The 27,917-nt window shown below is 40.6% G+C and overlaps 1 protein-coding gene across 2 annotated transcripts in view; it reads right to left on the reverse strand.

Moving 5' to 3' along the window:
* NELL1 (neural EGFL like 1) overlaps nucleotides 1-27,917 on the reverse strand; it is a 525,706-nt gene that overhangs the window by 386,281 nt on the left and 111,508 nt on the right. For both annotated transcript variants that reach the window (XM_019477067.2, XM_019477066.2), the window contains exons 6-10: nucleotides 24,865-24,937; nucleotides 24,537-24,619; nucleotides 14,490-14,624; nucleotides 13,560-13,662; nucleotides 7,584-7,657 (exon numbers count right to left, since the gene is read on the reverse strand). In XM_019477067.2, the coding sequence (XP_019332612.2) occupies nucleotides 7,584-7,657; nucleotides 13,560-13,662; nucleotides 14,490-14,624; nucleotides 24,537-24,619; nucleotides 24,865-24,937 (468 nt within the window). The remainder of the gene's footprint in view (nucleotides 1-7,583; nucleotides 7,658-13,559; nucleotides 13,663-14,489; nucleotides 14,625-24,536; nucleotides 24,620-24,864; nucleotides 24,938-27,917) is intronic.

Here is a 27,917-nt window from a genome sequence, read left to right on the forward strand (position 1 = left end):
AATTACCTGTGAGGGCACATTTCTCACTCTCCCTCCAATCTCTCAGTTCTAATCCTCAAAGGGAATTTACAAAACACCTTTCAAATATAAGCCTATGAACTTCACTTCATCAATATACTAGATACAAAAAATCATGGACTAAATATAGACTTTGGATTTATGACACATTATAACCTGCCTAACATCTGACTCCCCACATAAACTCTCCATTTTTTATCAGCTATTCTCATTCCCTTCCCCATCCCTTCCCCCCCTCCGCCCCCAATCCACTGCCTACAGCTATATTCCTTCCCCTTCCACCACATCTGTCTCTCACCAAGTGACAACCTCAATTTACATTTTAACTGAATGGTTTTCTTGCATATGTACTGGCCTGTGGCTGCTTTAACACTTCATCCAGGAAGATCACATACCATCTGCAGATGCTTCCTCAGCCTAATGAAGGGTATTTGTACTCAAAATCTTGCAAAGATTAATTTTTCCAACTATTTGAGTTGGTCTAATAAAATATATCAGATTTACCCAAATAATCTTATCTACCCCAGAAGTGAAACACTGCAAATAGTTACTCATTTCTGAAATATGTCTTCCAACTTATCTATATTATCTGCTTTATTTAGAATTCACTTATCACCCTGGTATGCATTCTGGATTCATATCCAGCACATAAGATAGGTCAAATAAAAACTAAAAAAAACCCCAAAGCTAGCACAAAGAAGGATGATAGTCTGGCCCCAGTAGTATGAAAGAAATAGCATCCAGACCTCAATTTCCACACTATCAAATAACACACATATCACATCATCTTCCCATTCCAGGACCTTTAAAAATTAGACAGTCCCCTGAGCAATGAGAAGACATGTGGAATCTTTGCCACTTAAGCCCTCAGGATTGAGAGATGTGTTAGGAGCCAGAGACATCTTGAGGGTAACCTAACCCGTGACAGTCTGAAAGAGATGCACTTGCTGGTCCAGGAAGTTGCTGGAGAGAATGTATGCAGGGAAAGGCTGATGGTAATCCACAGTGTGGCATAAACTCTATTCAACACATACATGCAGCCTCGAGATCACCTCAAATTCAAATCCCTCATTGGATTCCTGACCTAATAGCAACTCATTTCCCTCACTCAAGTTCATCTTTTAGATCCTGTCTCCCAATAACCTCTTTACCCCCTTCTACTTCCTCACAGCACTTCCTCCATTCCTTCACTAGCTCCTCACCTCCCGTAACTACAAGGCCTCACAACCTGATTCCCCTTCTATGGCCTCCTGCAGGCTGAAAAGTGTGAAGGAGGATAGAGAAGCCAAAGAGGAAGAGAGAGGAGTCACCTGGCAGCTTGGTAAAACAGGTGTCACTACAGCCTCAAAGGGCTGCAGCAGAGTTCTGAGCCAAGTAATCCAGCTTCCCAGAGTCAAGTTGACTTTATGCAGTCAGGGGCATGATATGTTATCAAGGGACAAGGTTATCTATAATGTTGCCAACTCTTAAAGTTCTATTGTGAACCTTTCGCTATTTATTTTCCTTAATGCCACAGAAGTTTGAATGCTTAAATGAAGAGATTATGTGAGAATTTTAGCTTTCGTTTTAAAGAAAAGTAGTCTTCTACCACAATTGCAGGGGAAAACTTGAAAATGTGATCAAAGTGTACTAAATGCTAAGCAAGCAGAAGACAATTATTATTATTATTCCAAAGATTTTCTCATCAGCCGCATGATTTTAGGGAACTGACTGATGGTGTATGTGACTCACAAGGTGTGACAGCTGGCAGGGCTTATAAATGAATAAGTAAACTTACTCTATCAGATTCAGGGAATAAGAAATTCTGGGCACCTCAGCCCTTCACCGAAACACTGCTGGTCATTACCTTTGGATCTGCAACCCAAAGGTTGAAAACAGCCTATCTATTTCTCTCTGGTACCCAATTACAATTTATTGGCACAGAGGTGCACTGCCCAGTGACCTTGTTAAATATCAGGAGACAAATGCTTCAGTGGAAGCAAGGAGGAAGGACTTTCTGCCAGAGGATGCTCCCTATAGGAGAACATGCCATCTTATTGTCCAGGTGTCCACATGAGAACAAGTCAGGCTAAAGGACCCTAGGACTGATTCTAATCTCACTTTTAATGGTGCAAAGCAGGAGTCCTACACAGGAATCAATTAGTTAAAGCAGCGAATGGGAGAAGAGAACCAAGCACACTGAATCATCCTTTTTTATCATTGTTATCAAACTACCTAGATAGAAGAGCATGAGCTGTAACTCTCCACTTTTTTAGGCCGGGACAAAATAATTACAGCAGAAAGGCTACAGTATATCACTGTATCAACAGTAAGTGTTGACAATAAGAAGACAGGTCAAAATGATAGCAAGAAAAATCAAGAGACTATGAAGCTCAAATCAGTCAGTCAGTCAAGACAGAAAAAAAAACCTCAAAACCAATTCCAACCAAGCTCCTGTCTTCTTTAGTGAGTTACAGAAAAAGAGACATGGTTAAATATAAACTCAGTTGCTTTATGTCAGGAAAATTTTAGTTCTCTAATTTTTCCTAATATTTCATGACTTTGCCCCTTTTAAAAAAGAATGTAGTATATCCAGTAGTTAATTTGTTTGGTAAAAAATATCTTCCAAAGCATTTTGCTGAAGCACTCTGTGGGTTAAAATCCCCACTGCTGTACACTGATTGCTCCATTGATACAAATTATTTTCATTAGGTTTCAGATTTAATCCACTGAGATAAATAGGAGCAGTTCACACTTCTCAGAACTATTGCTTCAGGCTGTGTTAGAAAGATACCACTGCATTTGTTATACTCAGTTCAGAGTAGTTACAGAGTCCATGATTTCTCATACAGAAATCAGAGTCAAAAGGCTAAATTCTTTGCTAGTATAAATTGGTAAGCTTCAACTGTTACATAAATCCACCTCCTTTTGCATAATTTAAATCTGGAATCTAAGCTTTAACCTTGAATAAAATTAAATTCCTTATGGTTGCAAAGGTAATTCTCCAAACTACAGATGAGTTCAGTACCATCATCTGAAAACAGCCTGAAATGTCTGTTTAAAGAAAGGTGTAAACTGTTCCTGTTCATCTCAGGAGGTTAGCACATGCTATCACGCTTGATAACATAATAAAAATTATGGCACAGGTGTTTGGTTCCCTTCTCATCTTTGCTATTGTAACTTTGATTCCTGTTTGATTCCATACGATTCACTTGATTCCAATGTGGGGTTCACACCTTATATTAGCAAAAAGAGATCAAATATCTAATGATAACATTTTGAATATTACTTTTAATTTTTCAACTGATAATCATTTCAGCAGAACGTTCAGGTACAGTATTCATCTTATCCCATAATATAAAGCTAAACTACTTCCACATCTATATCAGTGCTAAAGACACAGCTTCTCTTGTCACAAAATTTAGAGCCACCTGTCTGTCTATCTACAGTCTGTCTATACAGATATTTATAGTACCATCACCAACTTGGATGCTTACTCCTAAAGGTTCTATAAGGATTTGTCTTCAGATCCATTCTTGCCAATTGTTAAACCAGTTTGGGAATAGACCTGACAACACCTAGTGGTGATGGAAAAGGAAGGACATGTTACCAGGAAACAACAGACCCCAGAAATAAACTCTTGGATTCACTAAAGTCAAGGAAAATTTTTCCTTTGACTCCAAAAGGGCCAGGCTGTCTCGTAAGTGAAATGTATGAGGCTACAGATCTCCTCCAGTGAATACAGAAAGGTGAAGTTCTGCAAGCTGCACCAGTACATTTATATTTTTGTGGAGGCACCCAAGTGCTAATTTCGTCAATCTGGCTTTGTACATTAAATCTGGAGTGTTTGTGAGTGAGATTCCAGCTGGTAGCATGTGAACAGCTGTCCATCAATAACTTAAGTGCTTATGGTTAGGAAGATGTGCCATCATAAATCCCATTTTAGTCTGGATTAATTTTCAGAAATAAAAAAATCTGCTCATTGCCTGATAAAGAGAAGCTTTGATCTATCTGAATCAGGCATTATTATTATATTAATTCCATCCAACGCAAAAATTTAAATTAAAAATCTGTTAAACTTGCTTAAGGACATACACAAGCCATGCACATAACTAGATCCACGTACAACCTTGAAAACTATTTTCTCTTTAAGCTGCCACACCCACATCAATCTCTGACATGAAAAATGTTGTCACCTTACACTGGTACCTTAAACTCCCTTACTGGCTTTTACCAAAGAATTGTGGGGGAGAATATCTGACCTAAGCTTCTTATTTATTTATTTAGAAGTCTGTATCAACACTGATAGTTAATGACATAGGTAGTTCTCACCCCACACTCCCATACCTGCCTTAGAGGTATAACATCCTCCATGCTTTTCACACTGTCCTTTCACCTGCCCTAGCCACATCTCTATACTGCACAGCATGGATGATTCAAGGAAACAGTGGATTAAGTGTAGCAACACTGGGAAACAGAATCAGCTGACAAGTCCCAGCAACAGCATCAGGTAACCCGGGCAGAGTTCAATCAGATATCCTGAGGTAGTACATGCTAATTATGTATTTGAATCTAAAATTTCCAGCACTGTCTGCCTATATTGAAGATGTTTTCAGAGCATGTGCATATGCAGTTTACAGTTTGTTTTCTAACTGTAACTGTAAAAGGGGTAATGTTGGGGGAGAAGAAGATGAAATGTTCCCTCTGTAACAGTAAGGGTTTATGGGGAAAAATGGTTGGAGAGAACTTGGCACATGCTTAGAACCCCATGAAGGCACCTGAATGGTGGAATTACCTTATCTTGATGCAGAAATTAGACCCACACAGCAGCACTTGCTTTTTAAACAATATAGTACAAAGAAGGTGGGTTTAATTTGTCCACCTATTTTTTTAAGTGAACACTAGAACTCTAATCAAACTTCAAAAAACAGTTACTAAGGCCACAATTAGAAAATGTTGTTACAAACAGCTACAGCAACCTTTTCATTTATGGGGAAAATATAAACTGTGATAATTAGTATTGCCATATCAATTTCCCTCCACAAAAAGTGAAATACAAAAAGCTCTTTTCACTGTATATTTAAGACACGTTTCAAATAGAAACAGTTAATGGCTGATATTTGGGTATTTTTAATCTTCTTCACTGCGTTATTCTAGTCATAAATTATAAATATGATGTTTTGTATGGGATATCTTGCATTTCTACCCATGTTCACCTAATGAAAATAGACTTCTTCTGTATATTCAATTTAAAATAAATATCCTCCTATTCTCCCCCATCTACAGTATGCCATTGTGGACTCCTAGGACACTTTGAATCTCTGCAGTACATGTTTTATATGATATCCAAAATTGACCCAAACCCAAAAATTACAAATTCTTCGAGGGAAGGACCTTGCCTTCATATCAGCTTGTACAGTACCTAGCATCCTACTGTGGATTTCTAGGCATCATCATAATAATAACGTCATTCTCATTCTACATAGTAGACTGTTTTCGCAGCATGTCTGCATTAAGTTATTGTCCATTTCCATTCATGAATTCACAACTGATGCTATTTTGTGCATCATGGTCACAAATATGTACAATAGTGATATAAAGATACTCTCTTCCGAATGCTGTATTTTCCACTATTGTTCTAACTTACAAATCCAACAATAGTTTATGCAACCCCCACTTTCTTTGGCAAGTTTATCAGAAGTATAATGTAGTTACCACATTCTGACAACTGAACTGAAAGTAATTTAGCCTGTTGTCTATATATTCAAAGGGATGTTGAAGAACAACAAAATTATTAAAAAACTAAGTCTATGGGGAAAATGGATTTGAAATAACTTTTTGTCCACTGATTCATCCTAAAATTATGCACATAATCTATTTTACAAAATATATGCTGGAGTTAGCTGAGCCATCAGCCTTTCATAATCTACTCTCTCTCCTTCTCTAGGACTAATCTTGTTAAGGACAGTTTTTTCCAACATTTATCTACTTTCTGCAGCATGTTGGAAAATAACAAAATGTAAATGAAACCATTACCATATTTACTCAAATCCAAGACAACTTCAAATTTAAGATGACCCCCCCCAATAATTAGATTCTACACATAGAACATTAAAAATGTGTTGTAATTTTCTATGTATAGAATCTAATTACTAGAGGGACATCTTAAAATTGTTCCCCCCTCCATTGTTGTGGCAGGGAAAGCAGTGGGAGATGATGAAACCCCTGTACTCTACTCCCTTGATCCTTGCCCTCTCTGCCTGCCCCCCTGACCCCTGTCACCTCATACCTATCTCTTAAAATGTTCTCCCTGCCACATGCCCTTCAGTGCTTGTGCCTGTGCCTGCTCCCTGTCTCCTTGCCTGTGCCTACCCTCCCACACCTTGCCTCCCCCACAACCAGTTCCCCCCACAGCCTCCATCCCTTACCCCCCATGCCTGTGCTTGTCCCCCCCACACCCTGCCTCTCTAACCTCCTGCTACCAAATGCCTATGTCTGCACTCCCATTTCTTGCCCCCCCACCATGTCTGTGTCTGACCTGCCACCAGTCTCACTCCATGCTCATGCCCCACCTCTACTCCCCACCCTCCCTTCCTCTTACCTTCTGCTGCTACACTGCTCTTCCAGGACAGTCAGCAGCAGTGTAGCCCTGCCCTGGCCCCATCCCAGTCAAGCCAGGGAGAAGCAGCAGCAGCTCCCAGCTGAGCCAGGTCGGGTGTGTAGGGACCAGAGCTTGAGCAGAATATAAGAGGAGAAAGGGGCAGCTGCAGGAGGGGAGAGGGGAGTTTGGGGGGGGAGAGGGGGGGAGGGGCAGGCTGCATGGAGTAACAGAGGGAAAAGGCAGGCACAGGCAGGCAAGGGGTGGGGGGGCAGGGGGCAGGTTCCTCCCACCCCCATCCTGTGGTCTCCTTCCACCAGCAAGCCCCTTCCTCTGCCAAACAAGTCACTCTGGCCTGGGGCAGGCTACAGCTCAGCTCCAGCTTTAGCCCCAAACTCAGGGTTAAAGCCAGAGCTGAGCTGCCACCTGTTGAATCCAAAAGGAGGTCCCTCTACCACTCCCCCTATCCCCTCCCATGCTGTTTGTCAGGAAAAATCCTCATCTTGGATTCAAGAAAACACAGTGCATACATAGGTAAATATCAGCTGCCTGAAACTGGATTACTCACATGAAGTTGCTCTTCTGTTAACAGGAGAAAAGGACATTCCAGCAAAGCACTCAAGCATATATTTAACTATAAAAATATAGGAGGGGGTAGATACTTTCAGTTGGTCTAGTATAAACCTACAGTCATTTCAGTTTTAGTTCAATGTGCTGGGATCTGAGTCTGACCCTCTTGTACAGTACCCCAAAGGAGCAGACAAAATGGAGAGTTACTGTGTAAGACATTTCACACACATTTTTGTATTCTTAAATATGTCATGTTTGGCTTCATCTATGTGTTTTCAGTGATATCAAGGTCACCTTTTGAAGACAATGGATGCCACATATGCAATGTATGCCTAAAGCAATATACCAGCTTAACACTGTCATTTGAGCTACATAATTCATTTAAACAAAATCAGAAGTTTGTAAATTTCACACTTACTCGGCATTCCCTGCAGCTCTTGGTTAAAACTCGCTGACCTTCTGCTAACACTTTGCCTCCATAGATACATTTAGCTACAATTAAAAAAAAATTACAACATAAATGTTTTAGCAGTAAATGGATGCAAGGCATAAAACACAAATAAAATCAATACGTACATACTGAGAAAGAGATGATATAGTCAGTGTTAATTGCTTTAATGCATATTGCATTTAGTAGTAAATTCATTTTAAAAAATGGTTACCTCAAAGCACTGCACCACTCAAACTAACAAACAGAGTATTTAATGACCCAAAGTGGTAACAAGAATAGATCATTATACTCTAGCCAATTCATTAACAGAATCATTCACAACATTGATATTTTATAGATTAGCAACAGCATATTCATTTTATTATATGTCTGCATATAGTATAGATTCTGAAAGCACTTCAGAATCAGAAGCAAACATCAATGTTTGTTTGTCAAGAAAATGGTATTCACATGGACTTCAGTTAAGACATCAGACTATACTTACGACCATATAAGGACAGAACCCTCAACTGTCCTGCTGGAATTGCCTCCTCAAAAATCAGCAAATACTACAGTCTACTGAGCCCATCAACTGAAGAGACTGATGTTGGGCAGACAGTCTCAACAGATGCACAAAAACAAGGATGGCTCATGCAAAATTTCAAAGGAGGGATTCACAATGCCTAAAAAATCCCACTAAATTTTATTTCCAGGAAAATATAATGGGTGTAACTATTGACTCGATTACTTGGATTGCTATTAGAAGGTGAAGTATATTGTGCTTTGATCCACCCCAGCTTGCAGGGGTTCAACAAACATCTTTTGGTCACAGGTATCATTTTGGCTCATTATGGTGGCTGTTGCACTTACAGATTCATGGAAGATATACATACTAGCATTCCCAACTTCTAAGAAAGGCATATCTTGCCCAGTTCCTCTTTCCTTAAAATGGACTGCATAGAAATTTTTCAATTCTGCTTCATAGCAAACAAAACTGGGAGCAGCATGCTATGGAGCCTGGGATTCCATATATTTTCCATTTACACTTTCATAGGTGCAACTGATTCAATCTTGGTCAACTGGCTCACTTATGCAACCAGCTGTTAAACACTTGATTGTTAACTTCAAGAGATGACTCAGGCCAGATTTTTATTGCTGATTCTAAAAGACGCATTGTTTTCATTATCCACCGACTTCCCATGTCACTATCATTCTTTAAGAAAACATCTATGGCCATACTGCTGCAGAATGCATGCAGATTTGCTACTCAGTCCCTTGGTAAAATTACAGGAGCCCAACAATGGTTTCCATACTGTTAGTCTGCTATCCATGGAATGCCCTGCATACCTGATGCATCTAAACTTCCTTCCTCTATGGCAGGGATTTTCAACCTTTTTGGGTTAGTGTACCCCTGGAGGCCAGACACCGGGGGGGGGGGAGAAGGGAGGGAGGGATTATGGCACACGGCCAGATGTCAAGTGGGAGGGGTAGCGCGCACTTGAATGTGAAGTGGCAGCAGCCACTGCATACAGCCTTCCCCCACCCCCCACATCCAGCCAGGCAGGCAGCTCCTGTGCAGGAGGGGTGGCGCGCACTTGAATGTGAAGTGGCAGCAGCCACTGTGTACAGCCTTCCCCCACCCCCCACATCCAGCCAGGCAGGTAGCTCCTGTGCAGGAGGGGTGGCACGCACTTGAATGTGAAGTGGCAGCAGCCACTGCGTACAACCTTCCCCCACCCCCAACATCTGGCCAGGCAGGCAGCTCCTGTGCAGGATGGTCAGGACTCCATCTCTGCCTGTCCATGCATATCCCCTAGGACTTTCTCAAGTACCCCCAGCTGATAACCCCTGCTCTACGGTGACATTTCCCTTAGATTTCTCAAACTAGAAATGAATTTACACTCTACCAAATATTCATTTGGTATGCACCTTGGTCCTGTACACTTTTTTCTAGCTGCCTGAAATAAATGTATGTGCAATTTGGTTAATAGGATAAAGTATACACATACAATGTAGAAAGTCCCCCTGCTAGGACTCAGACTCCTTGGACTACCTGGTGAAGCCTATAATTCTTTCCACTATATGAAACAGTGCTCCTAAGTTCAGTTATCTCTTCTCTTGATTATTACCACAATGTGACATGAATCTGCTCAACTGCATGGAAGGAGCTAAAAATATGAGTCCTGTAATGATACTAACACTTTAGAAAATTCCCAAGTTGAAACAGCTGTACAATGAACATTCAAATCTTCTAGATGTTGCTTTTCAAGGAGGCGATTTAATGCATGTCCAATAATAGTCCTCTCTTAAAGATGTTCAAGAAAAATAATGAGACCTGCACATGCTTCTCTTGCTTCAGGTATGAAAGTAGTACTAAATTATTTAACTTTTGATTTCTGTAGCACCTTCCAATCCAAAATCTGACACACTGCTAAAATAATCCCCCAAATCTCACAGATGCTGTCCAGCTTCTCAAAGTTACTTTCTATGTTCATATGCTTAAAAATAATGCTCACTGAACACAACTAAGCCAGCTTTTCAAAAGAACTCAGCTCCCTTTATGAGCATTATTTTAGAAAACTTGGCCTTTCCAAAATGCATTCCTAGTTCCTTCAAAAAGTTAATACTGATTGTTGCTCTGCTCTCACTAATGAGAAAGATTTGGCTGGGATTCTCTCTCTAGATTGCAACCACAGGACTGTTTTGGGAAAGAGGAGCTAAGGTAATGTGTTTTTACTCTTTTCCTGCCATCACAACTAGCACATCTGTCGCACAGTGTTGGATTTACCTGGGATAGAAGAGAAAATTTGCAACCGAGAAGAAAGGCAAAGTTTTAAATACTAATGTGATATTTTGCCAGATACTTTTGGGAGGGACCACAACAAGTTACAAAGGTGCAAAACAGAACTGCCCTCATTTTTAAGCCTCTGTGAACTTTAGATGTTAGACCTGATCTGTGTGTTAACCTGTGGATAAGAAAAGAAGCTGTTCAATAATCCAGCTGTACAATACTTTGGGATAGAAAATTAGAATTGATGATTCTGTCCAAAACTAAATGGGGAAATTGCAGAGAAATCAACACCTGCAATATAATGCTATTGAAAGCCTCACCTACTGCCACTGCTTACCCAAAAATGACTGGCTATGGCCCTAGCTTATCATTCTGTCAAGGAGTTGGCATTCATAATCAATTTCAATCAACTTTTATACATCTTTTTCCATTGACTGACATGCTGAGTCCTTGTCAGAATAATGAGTTGAATTTGGTGCCAATCACTGACTAAAGGTGAATTTGATTGTTCAACTTTCCATTACAGAAGCAAAAATACAATCTACACAGGGGACTGAACTGGGGATTGAATCTACAATGTAGTGCTACAAAATTCCTATGGGACAAATGTTGGCTGATGTTTGCACTTAAATGCACATTAGAAAAAGGATGCCTAGAGTGATGCTTGATCCCTTGGAACCACAAAGAGAATCTTCCACAGATGTTCAGACTTGTATAACAGGTAACCCATGCCTCTGTTACTAGGAAGGTGGGGCAGGGCAAGAAACTCAGGGTTAGAAAGGGCAGTAAGTAGGAGCTGCATAGGTGGACTGAGCCAAGGACTGAGCCAAAGCCAGGTGGTTAATGATGTTATTATCTACAGCTGGCCCCTGGGTGCAGGAGGTCCCATCATGTGACTGGAAGAAGGCTGATTTGGGGCATATACATCTAGTCTTTGACCACATGAGGGGCCGTCTACCCTGGCTGCAGGAGAAAAGGGAGCTCCAAGGAGAAAGCTGGCTGCAGCAAGAAGTCAAGTCAGCACAAGAGAAGTACTCAGGGTCTGGAGGGATGGAAGCAGGCCAACATGCAAAGCAGGGTTTGAGCCCCAGAGGGGTTTATGTTGAAGTTAGAACCAGTTAGGTTGCTGTTTTGTGTTTGAGCTTTTCTATCAAAGGATCATGTGTGGCTATAGGGGATGAGGAGGCCTGGGTGGCACACCCCACTATGAGTGACAGAAGCTAGCCCCAAGCCAGAGGGCCCCCAGAAGGGACTGCTGCCAAGTCAGCACCAATGGCTGGGAGCTGAGGTCTTAGAGAGCAGACCAAGACTAAGGGTGTGGCCAGAGAAAAAGAGAGCCAAAGCAGTGACAGCTGAAGCTCCAACAGGTGCTTGGAAACCTAAGAGAGCACTCTCTTAAAGGGGAAGCAATCAAGAGTGGGAGAATACAGACCTCAGGTGGAACAGACTTAACCACCAAGGCAGAACTGCCCGTTGAGGGAACCAGTGAGAACCCCATACCCAGGGACCACCTCCCCAACAAACAAACATCAAAGTTGTAGCAAACAAAAGATTGGAGGTAAGGTGGGGCTAGGAAAGAGCCAGCAGGTGGGATGGAACATAGGGGGGCACCAGGTGCCAGGATGGCACCCCCCACCCCCAAAGCCTGCTGACTTGTCATTCTTCTGGTTTTGATCATTCTCAGTCTTTTCCAGGCTCTCCAGCAGGGAATCCACTTAGTTTAATCTGGGTCAGCTCCTTCTTTATGATCATCACCTTTCAATTTGCCAGACTTGAAAGATGACTACTAATAATTGTTGGCCATTCTTGGAGTTGCAAGCCACTCTTCCCATGGTAGAAGGTAACTGCCTACCAAACATGATGATGTTTTAAGGACGCCATCATTTGGGCAATGGGAAGAGGTGTATCACCATACTCATGGTCCTGGATGAAAATTAGAATTCAGAGAGCCTGACTCACAAGTTTTACCGCATGAACACCCTGTCCCCACCTACCTTTTAGTACACCAATTACTGAAGTTCCAGTATTCAGTAGTAAACGGGGTAACATACAAGATGCAGGTTAGCTAGACAGGTGCAATTTTTGAGAGGATTAATTGCTGCCTATTTAGGGGGTAAAGAAGGGGATGAGAGAGAGAGAGAGTATCTGAGTGATTTCATCCTAGGATAAGAAAATGTTTTTCCTGTTTCTAATTATTCTTAAACTAGTCAAGAGTTTCAGTGATAAGTTTTAATTTTAAAAAGCTGCGCCTAGAATTTAAAGGAAACGGTCAAACAGTCACAAACTTCTCCAAGACCGTTTCAGGCTGGACATAAGGAAGAACTTCTTTATAGTCCAAGGCCCCAAAGCCTGGAACAGGCTGCCGCCAAAGGTGGTGCAAACACCTACCCTAGATTCCTTTAAAAGTCAATTGGACGTTTATCTTGCTGGAATCCTGCAACCCCAGCTTACTTCCTGCCCCTGGGACAGGGGGCTGGACTCGATGATCTTCCAAGGTCCCTTCCAGCCCTAATGTCTATGAAATCTATGAAAGTAGTCAATGTTGAATATTCTTCTGGAATATCACATACAGCTTCTATTTGCAGTGGTGGTGAGGGACTCTCTTAACAAGGCCAATTGCAAAATGTACTTATCTTCCTGTGTTCCATGAATTTATTCTGAAATAATTTTTCATTAAATATCATAACTATGATTCCAGGCCTTATCAACCTCATATTTTTTGTTCTCATTTTAAAGAACAACCTTCCATCCTTAAATAAAGGGTCAACAAAAAATAAAAACCTGAGTCACTGCACTTCATTATGAAAAGTACAGACTAACTACTTTGCTCTAATTAATATCAACAGGGTTTAGCAGATAAATAGAAGTAAGCCTCTTCTTCCTTTGCATAGGCACAAATGCAGGCATGGTTTTCTTCATGCCAACAGAATGAAGCAATATAATCTCAGAAATACAAAATGTTTCATTTTATGACCTAGCTAACTCTCTTTCAGCAAATAGCTGCCACTATTTATTCATTTTTTTTATCCAAAGCTGACAATGTGACCGATGTTTTCTGCATTAATTTAACAGGACCTGTGAAATTCATAGAAAAAAAGTGTTCCTACTTTCAAAACAAGTATGACTCCAGTTAAAAACGGGATGGGAGGAAAAGATCAATGCAATGTACTTACACCTGCATATTTTGCAGCACTGGCCTCCCACATGTACTGGTAGAGCATCAGGAGAACAGTTGAGAGGGGGACAGGACATCCTTCGGCATTCCACTACTCCACTCTAAGCAAAAGTTAGAAAGATTAAGTTAAGTCATATACATTTGTGTTCATTTATATTTTGTATAAAATATAAAAATACTCTGCCAGAAAAAGAATTCTGAATTTTTAGAACCATCCTTCAGCAACAAGTATATTCTTATCTGACTCTTACTTATGTGAGCCCATACCATTCCTATTACCATTTTGATATACTCCATTTGTCTTATCCCACTTACCCACGCAAAGCGGAGTTGGCAAAAAACTGTAACCCCATCTTTACAAGAACATAAATAACACTTTTTGCAGGCTTTGCCAATCATCTTCAAGATCTTAACAACCAGTTTTCTATTTTCTTGAGCAAACGAAGGCTCTCTTCAGATATTGATCAAATAATTTCAACCAGACAAGATTTACATACTAATTCTCTTCTGTTCCTCTGTTTTTCAAAATGATAAACACCCAAAACAGAATTTGCATGTTGTTACCATGCAAGATGCAATTGAGCATCTATGAATAAAATTAAGATAATGCTTCCTTTTTAAAAAACTACTGCAGTGAAACAATTCTGAACTGAACATAGACCACACTGTCATTTCCCCCAAAAACGGTGAACTTCTCACAGATATAATTAGAACATATACGAAAGTGTTGTCAAGGGAAAGCAGATTTTATTTACTAAATATTCACATAAGAAATGTCAGCTCTTTACTATTTCCCTCCCAATTGTTCACTTTGCATCTAGATGCATACTAAAAAGGTAATAATTCTCAGAGTTAGCATTACATATTCAAGGATCAGTTTCACACTTTAATTAGGTCCTACCCCTTAAATCTGTTAGAATATTCTTACTTTGCATGTGCAATTCCTGCAGTGATCATCTTCTACCCATGAGTCTTTGTCTCGGTAGATCACTCCATTTACTTGACAAGTCTTCTCACAGTGACAGTTTTCCAACTGACTAAGCCTTGTTTCTGCATAATTTAGCTATAAATGAAAGTGATTTGATGTAATTTCTGCAATTCATACACATGGTATTAACAGAGGAGAGGAGAGGAGAGGAGAGGAGAGGAGAGGAGAGGAGAGGAGAGGAGAGGAGAGGAGAGGAGAGGAATAGCTTGCTTATTTTTAGGTGAATCAAGTTTTATTACACCAGTTGAAATTACACTAAATAGTGAGTCCATTAACTTCAGTGGAGCTACACCAATATTGATAAAAATGGTGATCCAACTGATGGGGATCTGACCTACTGGCTCTTCTGGTCTAATGTACCCTAACTGCTAGGGACAGAAGTCACACAAAAAGGATAAGTACAGATGGTCAAAACACCCAAGGCTGAATTGATTCTTTGCAGGTTAGTCTAAACTGCAGAGATTAAACTGACTAACAAATGAACAGACATGCACTTTTTGCAGCTACATGCCTGCAGTGACTCGGGCCAGAAGCCAAGGGGCGCTAGACCACAGCTCCCTGGCGCACAGCCAGCATGGGCTGTGTTTGCCTCCTCTTTCTGCTGCTGCAAGGTCTCTGGGATTTGCAGTCCAAAAATCACAAGAGGAGGACTCTGCAGGGTCGCTCATCACTTCCTCTTCGTGCTTCCAGGTGCCCCTGGGATTTGCAGTCCCCAGTTGCAGCCAACAGTAAGTTTAGCAGGGCAGGGCAGCTCTGTACTCAGGGGTAGGGGAGTTTAACCACCACCCCTCCCCCCCCACCCCAGGCTGCAGCTGGGGTTTGCCTGGGGGGGCACAGTCCCTGCCTCCCCCACCAAACCCTTCTCTGCTACAGCAAACAGCACAGCCCAGCCCAGGCTGGAAAGCATGCTGGGATGTTGGAGGACTGTGATTTAACTTGAACCAGGAAGGGGTCTGGGACAGAAGTTGCATAAACTGGTTTGACCCAAATCAGTTAAGTCTGATACTATATTCAACAAAGGTTTATCAGAAACCAGTTTTGGCCATTTTGAAACTGGCTTATGTGCAATAAACTTCTGTTCTGTTACAGCTTTAAGCTAGTTTCTGATGATTTAAACCAGTTTATGTGTAACGTCTATTCCTAGCCAAACTGCAGCTCCCAGACACCTTCTACCCAGACACCTTGAAAAACGGAAGGCGCCCAGGTTGAAGACGTCTGGTTAGTACGCCAGCACATTCAGCTGGAGCTCCATGTGCTAGGCAGAAGCCATGAGGCTGAAGCTTCTCCCTGCCCCACCCAGAGCAGCATGGAGAGGGGGGCAGAACAGCCCCATCAGCCAGCCCACAGCTGGTTGTGTGCATGCAGCCCTAGGTGCTGCACAGGACAGGGGGTGTGATGGCTGGGCTCAGGGTCCACCAGTGTCTCCAAACTGCCCTGGGAAGCCCACTCCCCAGCCAGCCCCCACCCATGCTACCAGCCTGGGCTGTCAAGAAGCTTCAGCAGGCTGGGAAGTACCCTGCCTGCACAGGGTCCTTCCCAGCCAGCTGGAGCTCCATGACAGCCCCCTCAGCTTGGGCACAGGAAGCCAGGACCAATCTGGCCATGCAGCCCCTGCAGCCCCTGCCCAAGTTACCCCTCTGCCTCTGCCCTCAGCAATACCTGCAAGCTAGCTGGGCTCTGCCCCACAGCCCCAGCTGCAGCCCCAGCCCTGGATGAATAGCAGGGCCATCCCAGCTGGCTCTGGCCAGGCCCCCCACCACCCAAGCAAGAGCAGGAAGGAAAGCTGGACAGACCCTGACTGGGTTGCCATGCCTCCCCGGAGAGCAGGGCAGGGGAATTTAATCCCTGCCCCCTGCCCCCTATGCCTGAGGCACTGTCCCGGACGGTGTCTGGCCTTGGGTACAAGCCTGGCAAGGGCTGCTTCTCCCTACCCCACCAGGCACAGGCTGGCTGGGGTCCCTACAGGCCAGGGTGGGAATTTATAGCCCTCCACAATCATACTTAGCCCCTGCAGACACCTGGCCACACCCCACTAGGTCAGCTTCCCTCCAGACTTACGGCTGCTGCAAAGGCAAGGGAAGCCTGCTCTAGTGCCCCCACAGCTTCCAGCCTGAGCCGCTACAGGCATGTGCCTGCATTTGCAGAATTAAACGTGAATGTCTGTGCATTTGCAAATCAGTTCAATCTTGGCAGGTTAACTAACTTGCCAAGACTGAATCAATTCAGGCTCCAGGTTTTTGAATGTCTGCCCCTAGCCAACAAGATCTTCTTGGGAGCCTTCTGATTGTTATTTGTACATTTTCAGTTCAAACCACAAAACTGTATGTACAGGAAACCCTCATTATTCATGGGTTTGGCATTCGTGGTTTCGAATATTCACGAATCCCGAACCCGCTTCTTAAATACACTTAAAGGAGCTTCTCAGGCGCTTTGCGCTTGCTGCCACTGGGCTCCCATCACCATGTTCCTGCCATCACCAGAGCAGCCATGCCCCACCCCTCAACCACTAGGGGTGCTGAGTTCATGAACGCAGACAGCGTTCATGAGCACAGTGCCTTATTCGTGAATTTCACCATTTGCGGGGGATACGAGAACGTATCCCCCGCGAACATATCCCCTGCGAATGGCGAGGGTTGCCTGTATTTCTGTATTATTGATTAGCTTGCTTATAGGTAATAGAGAATGAAAGTAGCAGGCCCAGACACCTTTCTTTCATCCTAACTACCCTGGTTAAACCCTTAACTAGACCTGAATTTGCAGGTCATTTTAGGAAGACCTTACCTTGCACTAAGCAAATAGTATTTATAATGAAAAGAAGATATCTAAATATGTTGTATGGCAGATGTTTCCAAATCCTCATTTATAGATCTCTGGTGGCACAGAAATTACAGAGAGCTAGCTGATGCCATCATCTCAGTCTCCTTTCCAGCTACTAAATTGCATTAAAAAGTTGAAAGCATCTAATTTTTTTCCTCTTCCAGGGAAGCAACCACCACACTTGCTAGAAGAAGGGCTATATAAGAGTGAACATGGGAGACAGACAGTGGTTCATGCAAAGACAAACATCAGGGAAAGCAATCAAGAGGATAAATTGTTGTCCACACTAAATAAATCAGTTCCTGCTTTTTTTTTTGCTACTTCCAATCTGCACAACGTGTCCAAACAACTTCTCAGTGCTTTGTTCATATAGATCATTCTCATCCTTTCCCAGTGAAGAATACCTGATAAAAATGAAGCTCTCCCAGAGAATAATATCCCTTACTGCAGGCAAACTTCTTGGCAGGACCCAAGTTCCATATAGTATTTATGTAAACACACCATTCTTCAAATGCAGTCCTTTCCTAGAAACCCATGCATCTCAGATCAGGTAGAAATTCCATAACAGTCAAGTTCTAAGACACTTACTCATACTACATGGAGTAGTCCCACTGAAGTCTATGAGACTATCTGAGTAACCGGGGTTAATTCAGTATGAAGGTATCAGAATCCAGCATAATGTGGAATTGGCACCAGTCATGACTGTCTACCCTTCTATATGGCATACTGTAGTATTCTATACTACGTAATAATACCACATCTTACAATTCCAAACTTACACTATTTGGGGACATGGCTGTAGAATAATATAGTATTTTTATATTGGCAAATACCTGCATTTTATCCATTTGCATCTCCATACCTTTCACTCTTTCAAATGGAAATATTCTTACATACATGTGAATCCCAATTACTCTTTCTGCCAGGTAACCTCTAACACCAGCGGAATTAGCAAAAAGGAGAACAGAAAATACCAGGTAAATTTATTTTCCCCTTCTTTGAATCATCTAGAGTAAAAGATCTGAGTAACAGCTCTTGATTTTCTTCAAATCATGATTCTAAGATATTATTGGAATTAACACTAGTCCCTCCCAAACCCAGCATGATGTAGTGACTTCAAAAACACTCTAAGCACTTTAAAGGCAAAAACCATCCCCTTTTATTGTGCTCCTAGTCCTCCCAGTTTTCCACAGTAACCTGAAAAGAGTTTCTCTATTTCTAACACACAAATTATATTTATTAAAATTGTTGAATCTATGTTTTTTCTACTGCATCTTTCCTTAATCATTGTACACAGAAAATGAAATTAATCATTTTTGTTCCTTCTAATGATTCTGTGTAAACTGCTTTTAGAGAAAAAGGCTATTTAATAAAACAATTCTAGAAAAGCACTTAATACATTATCCTTCTGTTTTGTTTTGATTACTGTAAAAGCAATAAAGAGAAACAAATGCTAATCAACTAAAATTGGCTCTGTCATTTGCACTATTGTACAGAATTTATATCAATTCATTTATAAAGATACCAACTACCTCTAACCTCTTACTCTGAAAAAATGTCTTCAAATGCAAAATGAAACTATTTGCAAATCACAGAAATGTAGGCTTTGCCTGTATTACCTTTATGCAAACATCTATCTTTGCAATGTTACTGAAAATATGTCAGTTTTGATTTTATAGATAAGATATTCAACAGAGAACTTTTTATAGTAATAGGTGTGGGTGCATCTCAGTACACAAAGAGTTTTTATCTTTTTCAAAATACTATTTAGTGGCATCTGGTACACCGGAGGGTCAAGAAATGTTCTATTTGTGTTTAAAATCCTAGGCTTAATTGAAAACTCAGTACTGTGCTCAACAAAACAATGAAATCCTCAAAAGTAAATGTTATAAACTGAAATGCCATTCTAGATCTTGCCAAATTTGTATAAATAGATTCATCAAACATTTAAAACATCATTGGGAAATTCCCAGGATCTGAAGAACTGACATGCTTTGAGTTAAAAGCAGGAGTGAACAAAAGAAGCGGGGGACATATTATGCCACAACTGAATGTTTATTCTTTCCTAAATCTGAATTTAATTTCAAAGCTATTTGAAAATTTCAGAAATATTGGGTTAACTACCCTCCATCATTTTTTCTCATCTTCTCTTGTCTCTCCCTCTTTTCCTAACACAAGCTGAAGGCCTAAGACACCAGGCTATTCTTTATGTTCAATATTTCTGCCCAATCATAATCAAAAAGCATCAGAAATCTGACAAAGAACACTTGCTCTCATCAGTGTTCCAAATCAATTTTGAAGTCCCATAGGTTCCTGTAGTTCAGGTAAGTACTTGTGATGAAATAATCAATGCTGTTACCCAGGCAGTATATTTACCATCAGTATATTTACCATGTTTTTTTGCAATTTCTTAGTTGGATTAATAAAAGGTATCATCTCTGAGCCAAGTGTTCTAGAGTTTTCCATTTCTATTTAGCATGAGTGAATTCAGCCCTCAAATAATTCCATATTTAGCCCAGCCAAACCCAAGCTCTGATCCGTTTGATCTTCACATAGGTACAATTCAGCAAGGAGTAAAAGTATTTTAAAACTTTGAGGACTGTAGATCTCTAGTGACTATTTCCAATAAAATGAACACCTTGGATTATTAATGTGTGATCTCCAAAGTTTATTGGAAAGCAAATGCAATCCATTTTCAAAGAAATGTGCCCAATTCTCAGACTCATGATAGCAGCTAAAGCTGTCTGAGGATATGACTTGTTATATTTAAGAAGTTGTCATCAAAACCTAACTTTCCATATCCAATATGTCATTTGAGCCTGATGAAAAACGACCTGCCCCTGCTGTGCCAGGGTAATTTATATTTTAATTAGTTTTTTAACAATTTGATTCTTTTCGGGGTAACAAGATTAAAGAGATGAAACAAAGGAATCTAGAAGACTTCTGGGTGATGGGAAAAGTTCAGATTCCTTTTCCACCATGAAAAACCAGCTAAGGCTCAGAAAAGCTATCACTTATGCACCTTTAGAAGTTATACCTTTAGGGTTCTGCCAGGAAGCTTTCTTGTGGCAGGGGGTATTATTCCCTGGAAAGCTTCGTTTTCATTAGGTATGCATTGTTGGGGAAGGATAAGAACGATGTATATAAACATGGCACTGAGAAGTTATTACATTGACTCCATATCCCTAAGAAATGCAAGGAAGGAAAAGCTAAAAGCATCTAGTATCTGGGGCCACATCCAAATGAACCCTGTAGGTGCATGAACTGGTGGCTTAGGCAGAATTTAAGTCACAAAAATGGACCCAAACCAATCTCAGCAGCTTCAAAACCACATCGGCACCTAAAGTCACAAAAGACCTCTATTTTGTTCTTAAAACATCCTTAAGTCCAGCAGCTTGGACTACTGGACACACTCAGGAGCAATCCACATAGGTCATATATATGCTTAAATTCTGCCTTAACTCTGTTGCAATCCAAGTTAGTGTGCAAAATGCCTAAATCTGTCCAAGTCCCTGACTGCCTATCTAATACTGATAATGACAGCATGCATACATTCAACTTGTTACAACCCTCATCCCCCACTTCCCAGGACAGTGCCCTAAACATCAAGCTATTAGTAGACACGGCCCTGTCACCCTTGCTGTTAAAATTGGGCTACTGGATCAAAAAAAATTCAAAATTCATGGGGCCAGAAGAATAGCAAACCAGAGGAAATATGTCATGGCTCATTGGTTCTAACAGTTCCCTAGGAAAAGGGAATCCCAGGTTCCAGTCTCTGCTACCAGGACTGCTTACGCATTTTACATTAGATAATCACTGGATTAAAAACAGGAACACACTAGGAGCAGGGACCAGAGCCTCTAGGCCAAAGCATACCAAATGAGCAGTGTCATCACCACCATCATGCACATTCAAGATTCAGTGATGGATGCTCTTCTGAACTCAATGCTGCCATTGGTTAGGTAGGCATTTTCTCATTTGTCAGCCCAAGAGTTCACAAAGATGCCTCCCTTGCAGCTCAGAGTCAGATGCAAAAGGCTTGGGGAGGGGCAGAAATTCAGACACATACATTTCTATTATCTAGCTGCACCTGTCTTCTTGTTCAACACCTTGACACTTCTGATTATCACTGGGAGGCACTAATGATCTGTGTTGGGAATCTAGATAGCTAAGCCTGACTAGCTGTATTTTACTCCTGGGGAAGTAGCCCAAGTAATGCCTTGTAATGCCTAAGTAGCAATTAAAGGTTGAGTTAGACTTGGCCCATAGTATCTTGCTTTTTATATTTTGTATTCTCCAGGAATATACATTCATATTTGCACTGCAAACAACATTCATTGATGTATACGAGCCTGTAATTCAACTGTAATCAAATCCAGGGACAATTTAAGTCTCAGATACAGTAAAGCCTAAAAGCAACAGCTGGACATTGAACCATGGGGCACAATTATTACACACTGCCAAGTTCATATTCTGCTTCTCCTGGAATAGTGCCAGGAGTTAAGGGTCACTGCTCATGTGTTTTAGCAAAGAGTTCTCTAACCACCTGCCCTGGCAGAAGAAATCTCCATGGGCAGCTGTGCAGTGGTTCTAAGCCAATGCTGGGCTCTGACATACATTAACACCATGTTGTGTACTTATATCTACACAAATATCAGTTAGGGCCATTTGCCCCCTGGGGCTGTAATGTCAAAAACAACCATTAAAACGCCCTTTTTCAAGTTTTATCATCTTTAATTTGCATGTCTCACAATTAAAAACTTCCCCTACTGCTTTGTATGGCTTTCTTTTTTTCCTAGACAACAGTGTCACTAAAATAAGTGTCTCATTGAGTTAGTTAAACACATTACTATGGGGAGCACAACAGTATCACGGAAAAAGGGACCAGCAACAAAAAGGCATCCCAGCACTTCTGAATGTGAGCACGTAAATCTTTAGAATATGAACAGCATGTCATTTGGCCCCAAAAAGTGTATTAGCAAGCAACAATATAATTAACAGTAGAGAGAACACGTTAGTTTGCATAATACATAATTCTCATACCACCAGCAGGGCTCAAAATAATTACCTCTGTTTCACAATTCTAGCAGTAAACTGACCTAAAACCTTATCATTTTTCCTTCCCTGAGCAAGCCTATCCAAAACATGTCAGCTGGTTAAGTAGAGTGTCAATATAATGCAGACATGCTTAAAAATAAATCCTTTTTCTTTTAAGAAGGAAAAATTCCTAGAGGCAGGCATTGAAAATCATTTTACATGATAAAAAAATATCATGCACATACTGCTTTTACATAGGTGGAGTTACCGTTAGGTGAATACTAGGTTCAGTAACTCCATTATAATTAAATGCACCTAAAGGCTACTCTGCAGTTACTCTTTCATCAGCATATGTGCGGCACTCCAGATAAAACTAATTCCTGATGGTGAAATTAATCATAGGTCAGCTGGTTTAAAAAGTATTACCAACAGAATGTTCCCTCAGCATAAATCATCCCTGCGGATACACCAGAGGTTCAATGACTTCAACAGCATTATACCCTATCCAGTCCTAGACTCAACAAGGGTCCAGGCGGGTGGATGGAGTTACAAGGCAGATCTGGAAGACTATGCATCCATCCTTCCCTCATGAAAAAAACAAATACCAAAACAAAGAAAAAAGACAAAAAACTAGTATGAGGCAAGGGTTTTTTGTGATATATTATACTGGACCAACTGTATAGATGGGAGAGATGTCAGTCTAAAAATGTTGGTCCAATACCATTGGTCCAATAAAAAGATATTACACAAATCACCTTGTCTTTCATACATTTCCTGGATCATGATGACTACAACACTCCAACCCTACAAAAATAGTTTAGGCTAGAAATATATTCACTCTTCCATTAATCTTCCTTCACTGTAGAAACTCCCATAGAAGAGGATACGGAAGAAAAATAGATGCAGTGGCTCCTTTGGAACTGCCTGGGTATTTTGGTAAGTCATAAGAGACCACAGATCTGACAAAAAACACACAAATCTTCATGGAGTGACATGCCCCTCCTTCCCCTGCTTTCCCTTTAATCTTCTGGCGATGCCAAGGGACCTACAGGTGTGACACACCCTGACCCTAGATTCAATCAGAAGCCCCTTTAATGCACTTCTCTCACCTGATTTCCCCACTGTGAGAAATACCCTTATTTGAAAAGCCTGAATAGCCAGGTGTCATTCTTGCTGGTCTCTCCTTCTAAAATGTAAATTCATCATGGTCTGAAAGGGCCTGGTTCATGTGCTTCAGACTGCATTTGTAAGGTCTGTTTGGCTGGATACTCAGTGGGCACATCTACATAAGACGTTTACTGAGGAGCTGTCTAATTGGCTTCACAATTAAATGTCAGTGTCTACACTGCGCCAGAGTTTATTTAGTCAAATTAATTTCACATATAGACACACCCAGTCATTACTTCTCTTAGCATATAGGCTTTGATCCTCTCCAAGGGAACTCATTTTTAAGGAGTAACACCAAAAACCATTAGCATATTATGCAATCCCAGCCCAACTAGAACTTTAAAATACATTTATAACAAATAGCACAATCCATATAAACACAAAGATGATGTAGCTAAATACAACTCGAAACCTCCTATAGAGATCACACATGCCAAATCAGTCAAATAAATTCAAGAAAACATGCATGACATTTTATGAACACCTCAATATGTTGTGGGTTTATGACAAGAAAGATTTTGGGTGGAAAAGATTTTGGGTGGAACCACCGTAGGCAAACATATACGCACTCACAAAACAGTTTGGGGAAGCCTGAATGAAGAAATCCTTCTGTGATTTACCTTTTTCGGGGCTGAACTTAATCACCAACCTGAAAAGTAAAACCTTGCTATATCTTCCTTAGAAGTTAGGCCCTTTACTATTATGCATATTATTACAGCACAAGCTTTTTTGTTTAAATGTATAAGTGTTCTTTCCAAAGCAAAAGAGGTTAGATTAGCTTTAGTAATTTAGCAATTGTGAAGCTATCTGTTTAAATCTATGATACAGTAAAGAGACGTAAGAATAAAAATCTATTACGATAATGTAAAGCAATTGCAAAAAAGTGAAAGTATCCATAGAGTGGTCTGAGCACATGAAAGGATGAGGAACAGAATGAAGAACTGACAATGAGGTTTAGGTACCTACTTTTGAAGTCATTTTTGCCAAGAGTTCTTGTAAATCCATGATTCCTTGAACCAGACTTAAGAAATCACTGCAGGTTGGGCATGCTCAATAAAGAAAAAAAAAAACCTATAAATGAATGAAGTCTGGTAGTCTGATAAATTGTTTAAACATGTGTTGCTTATCAGAACATAAAATGCAACTGCTTAAACAGAGTTGCTGCTTCCTTTGACTGATTGTATTGAAACTATTCAATGATGATACAGGACAGAGTTAAGACTATCGCATTTAAACTACCGTAATCATTAACATTTAAATTGCCAACTGCTGCAGTAAATAAATTGCTACTTACTGCGATTCAGATTAGGACACTGTGTTATATATCCATTAGGAATAAAGATGACTTTCACATCTTGAATGACACCCTTTGTAAAAGAAGAGATAGCTGGTAATAGAGATTATATTCATACAGCAGAAACTGTACAAGCTTATTCACAAGGTATCTGCTGAAAAGTCATGAATAACATCAGCTTATTTTTACTAAGAGCAATCCTAAACTAACAGTTTCATTGAAGTGGGACAAAATATAAATAAAACCTTCCTCTTCACCATGAAAAAAGTTTACTAGGTGTTGACTTTGATTAAATATGTGCAAGTGTTATTGGCTAGCTCAATCTGTTCTCTTTTCTCAATCAATAACTAGTCTGCTAAACTGTCTCAAAATGACAGAGACTGGTGAAAAAGTTAGGTAATGCTCATTGCTTAAGAACATCAGATTCTGCTTTACAGCAGAAAAAAAGTATGCTAGAAATGTTCGTATTGATTTAGCCAAATTACCGTAGGATATCAAACTGAATTTAGAGAACATTCCATATTGATCTTTCTGTTGCTCAGTTAGGAATAAATCCTGTCCCGAACCTGTAGGTAGGAAAGGCCTCCTGTGCATAATGAGAGGACGGAGGGTGAGGGCTACATATAATTCAGCTTTATAAGAGTTTCCTTAACAGCAGTACATGTAGGATTGTGGGAGCTGGACACTGGCAGGTAGAGGGTAGAAAGCTCAACAACTGACAGAATCCAGTGTCCTTCTCCAATATTTAGTGCCTTGCATAGAGTAGCCAAGTGTCAGGTCACACCATTGTAGAGAGGAATCCAGCTCTTTACTGATTTTCTCAGAGCTCAGCTAGGATGATGGATGCTGAAGACTGGGTTTGCTTCTTAGAGCTAAATCCTGAATTTCTTACTCAGACTTGAGCCTGAAAGAGAGAGAGCTCCCACAATATTCACTAATGGGAGGTTATTCAGCACCATGCATGATCCTTTGGTCCTTAACAAACTTGAAGAAGACTGGGAAATTTCCTGATGAACTCCTGGATTTACATAAGATCTCACTATTAATGAAAAACTGTGTATGGCTCTGTCTCCAACTTATCTGGAAGAAGTGCCCTAACTGAAGTGGAAATTTATCATCAGGGTTGCTATTTTTTAATGAAAACATTGATTTGGGTGGCTATGTTTTTATTTTCAGTGAAATCCTAGTAGAATGAATTCTGCAGATGGAAAATGTAGCTGCTGGCTTGGAATACTGCACTTATCTATAAATAAAATATAGGTCTCAGATAGTGCTCAAAGCCTTTGAAATGTTATGAATAACACTTAACATTTATGTATTTTGTGTGTTCATTTTCTAAAGCACTAGAAGGTAATCAGCAGTGCTTCCTGCTTGTTAGTGCAAGATCAAATATTAACTGAAAATATGAATAGACATAACCAGATCACACCACCACTCCTGCAAAAGTATATACATTTATTAACCTTTTCATCTGTGAGACTAATGATGCCATGACATTAATAAGAAATGATTTTGTCACTAGGTAAGGGAAGTCCTATAAAACAATCTTAAATGTTATTTTATATACCTTTAGCCAAGGACCACCAATGAAAAATTACCAGCTGTGACACAAAAATGCATCTTTAAAGCTCAGTTCTCCCCAATAAAAAGCTTAAACAAGCATAGGGGAAATTATAGATATTTACCACACCATATTACATTTCTCATAGTAATCAATCCAGAAAAATATATGGTCCCAGATTCTGGAAAATATCCCTATTCAGAAGTAGCACGTACATGAAGTTATTCATTTAAGTATTTTGTTGGGCCCAAGCCCCTACATTCAACCATAATTTGGGTATGTTTATAATTAAATATTATAATGCATATGTTTTATTTATTTGGCTTTAAACTATACTTAAAAAGCAGACTTGAGGTACTCTTACACATCATAAATAATGCAGTCTGGAGGGAAAGCATACACACACACACACACACACATATCTACACATACACACACATTTTCTCAGAGCAGCTCTAATTAAAGCTCCGCCCCCGCCAAACCACATGTAAAAATACCCCTTGAGACTAGGGTGGCTAAACTAAAGCAGCTAGGGGAGGTACAGAACTCCACAGATAGGGCTTTCAGGGACATTGTAGAGTAGCCCCATCTCCAGTACAGCAGCCCCCATAGGAGGATGACAGTATCAGGGATGGAGGGCATCAAGATGGCAAGAAGGGAAACTATCCATTAGACAGGATCCATAGTGTGCTCTTACATCAAACCTACAGGATAGGAAGAAGCAGGTGGTGGTAGTGGAGGTTTTGATCATAAGCCACATGGACAGCTGGGTTTGTGACATCTGGAAGGACTGTATGGTGAATTGCCTGCCAGGTGCAAAGGTAGCAGACCTCACAAAATGTGAAGATAGGCTGATAACAGGTGCTAAGAAGGAGCCGTGGTTGTGGTCCATGTGGGTACCAACAAAATAAGAAAACGTAGGACAGAGGTCCAGGAAGTTAAATTTAGGCTGCTAGGCAGGTTAAAGTCCAGGACCTCTACAATAGCATTCTCTGAAGTGCTTCCAGCAACATGTACAGGGCTCAAGAGATAGGTAGAACTCCAGAGTCTTAATTTGTGAATGAGAAGGTGGTACATGGAGCCTGTACAGATAAGATGGCCTCCACATAAACAAGAATGAAACCTAAAAATTAAAAAAGTTGTAGAGTTGCTTTTAAACTAAAAGTTGGGGAAAGCTGACAAGTGAGCAAAAGCACAGAGGTCTCATTATCACAACCCCAAAAGGTGACATCATTCAGACTCTATACTGTCTTGAAGAACATAGTAAAGGAGTAATAAGTATAGCCATAGATAATAGTGAGAATAAGTCAAAACATCTAGAGTCCTAATCAAATGCCATGAGTAGTAACAGGTAACCTGAACAAGGATAACATTTATAAGTGCTTCTACCCAAATGCTAGAAGCCGAAAAAATAAGTTAGTGAACAAAAATGCCTGGTATTAAATAGTGACTTTGAATAATAGGCATCTCAGGGCTGGTGGAAGGATGATAA

Source organism: Alligator mississippiensis, chromosome 2, assembly GCF_030867095.1.
Source record: "Alligator mississippiensis isolate rAllMis1 chromosome 2, rAllMis1, whole genome shotgun sequence".
NCBI classification, from domain to species: domain Eukaryota; kingdom Metazoa; phylum Chordata; order Crocodylia; family Alligatoridae; genus Alligator; species Alligator mississippiensis.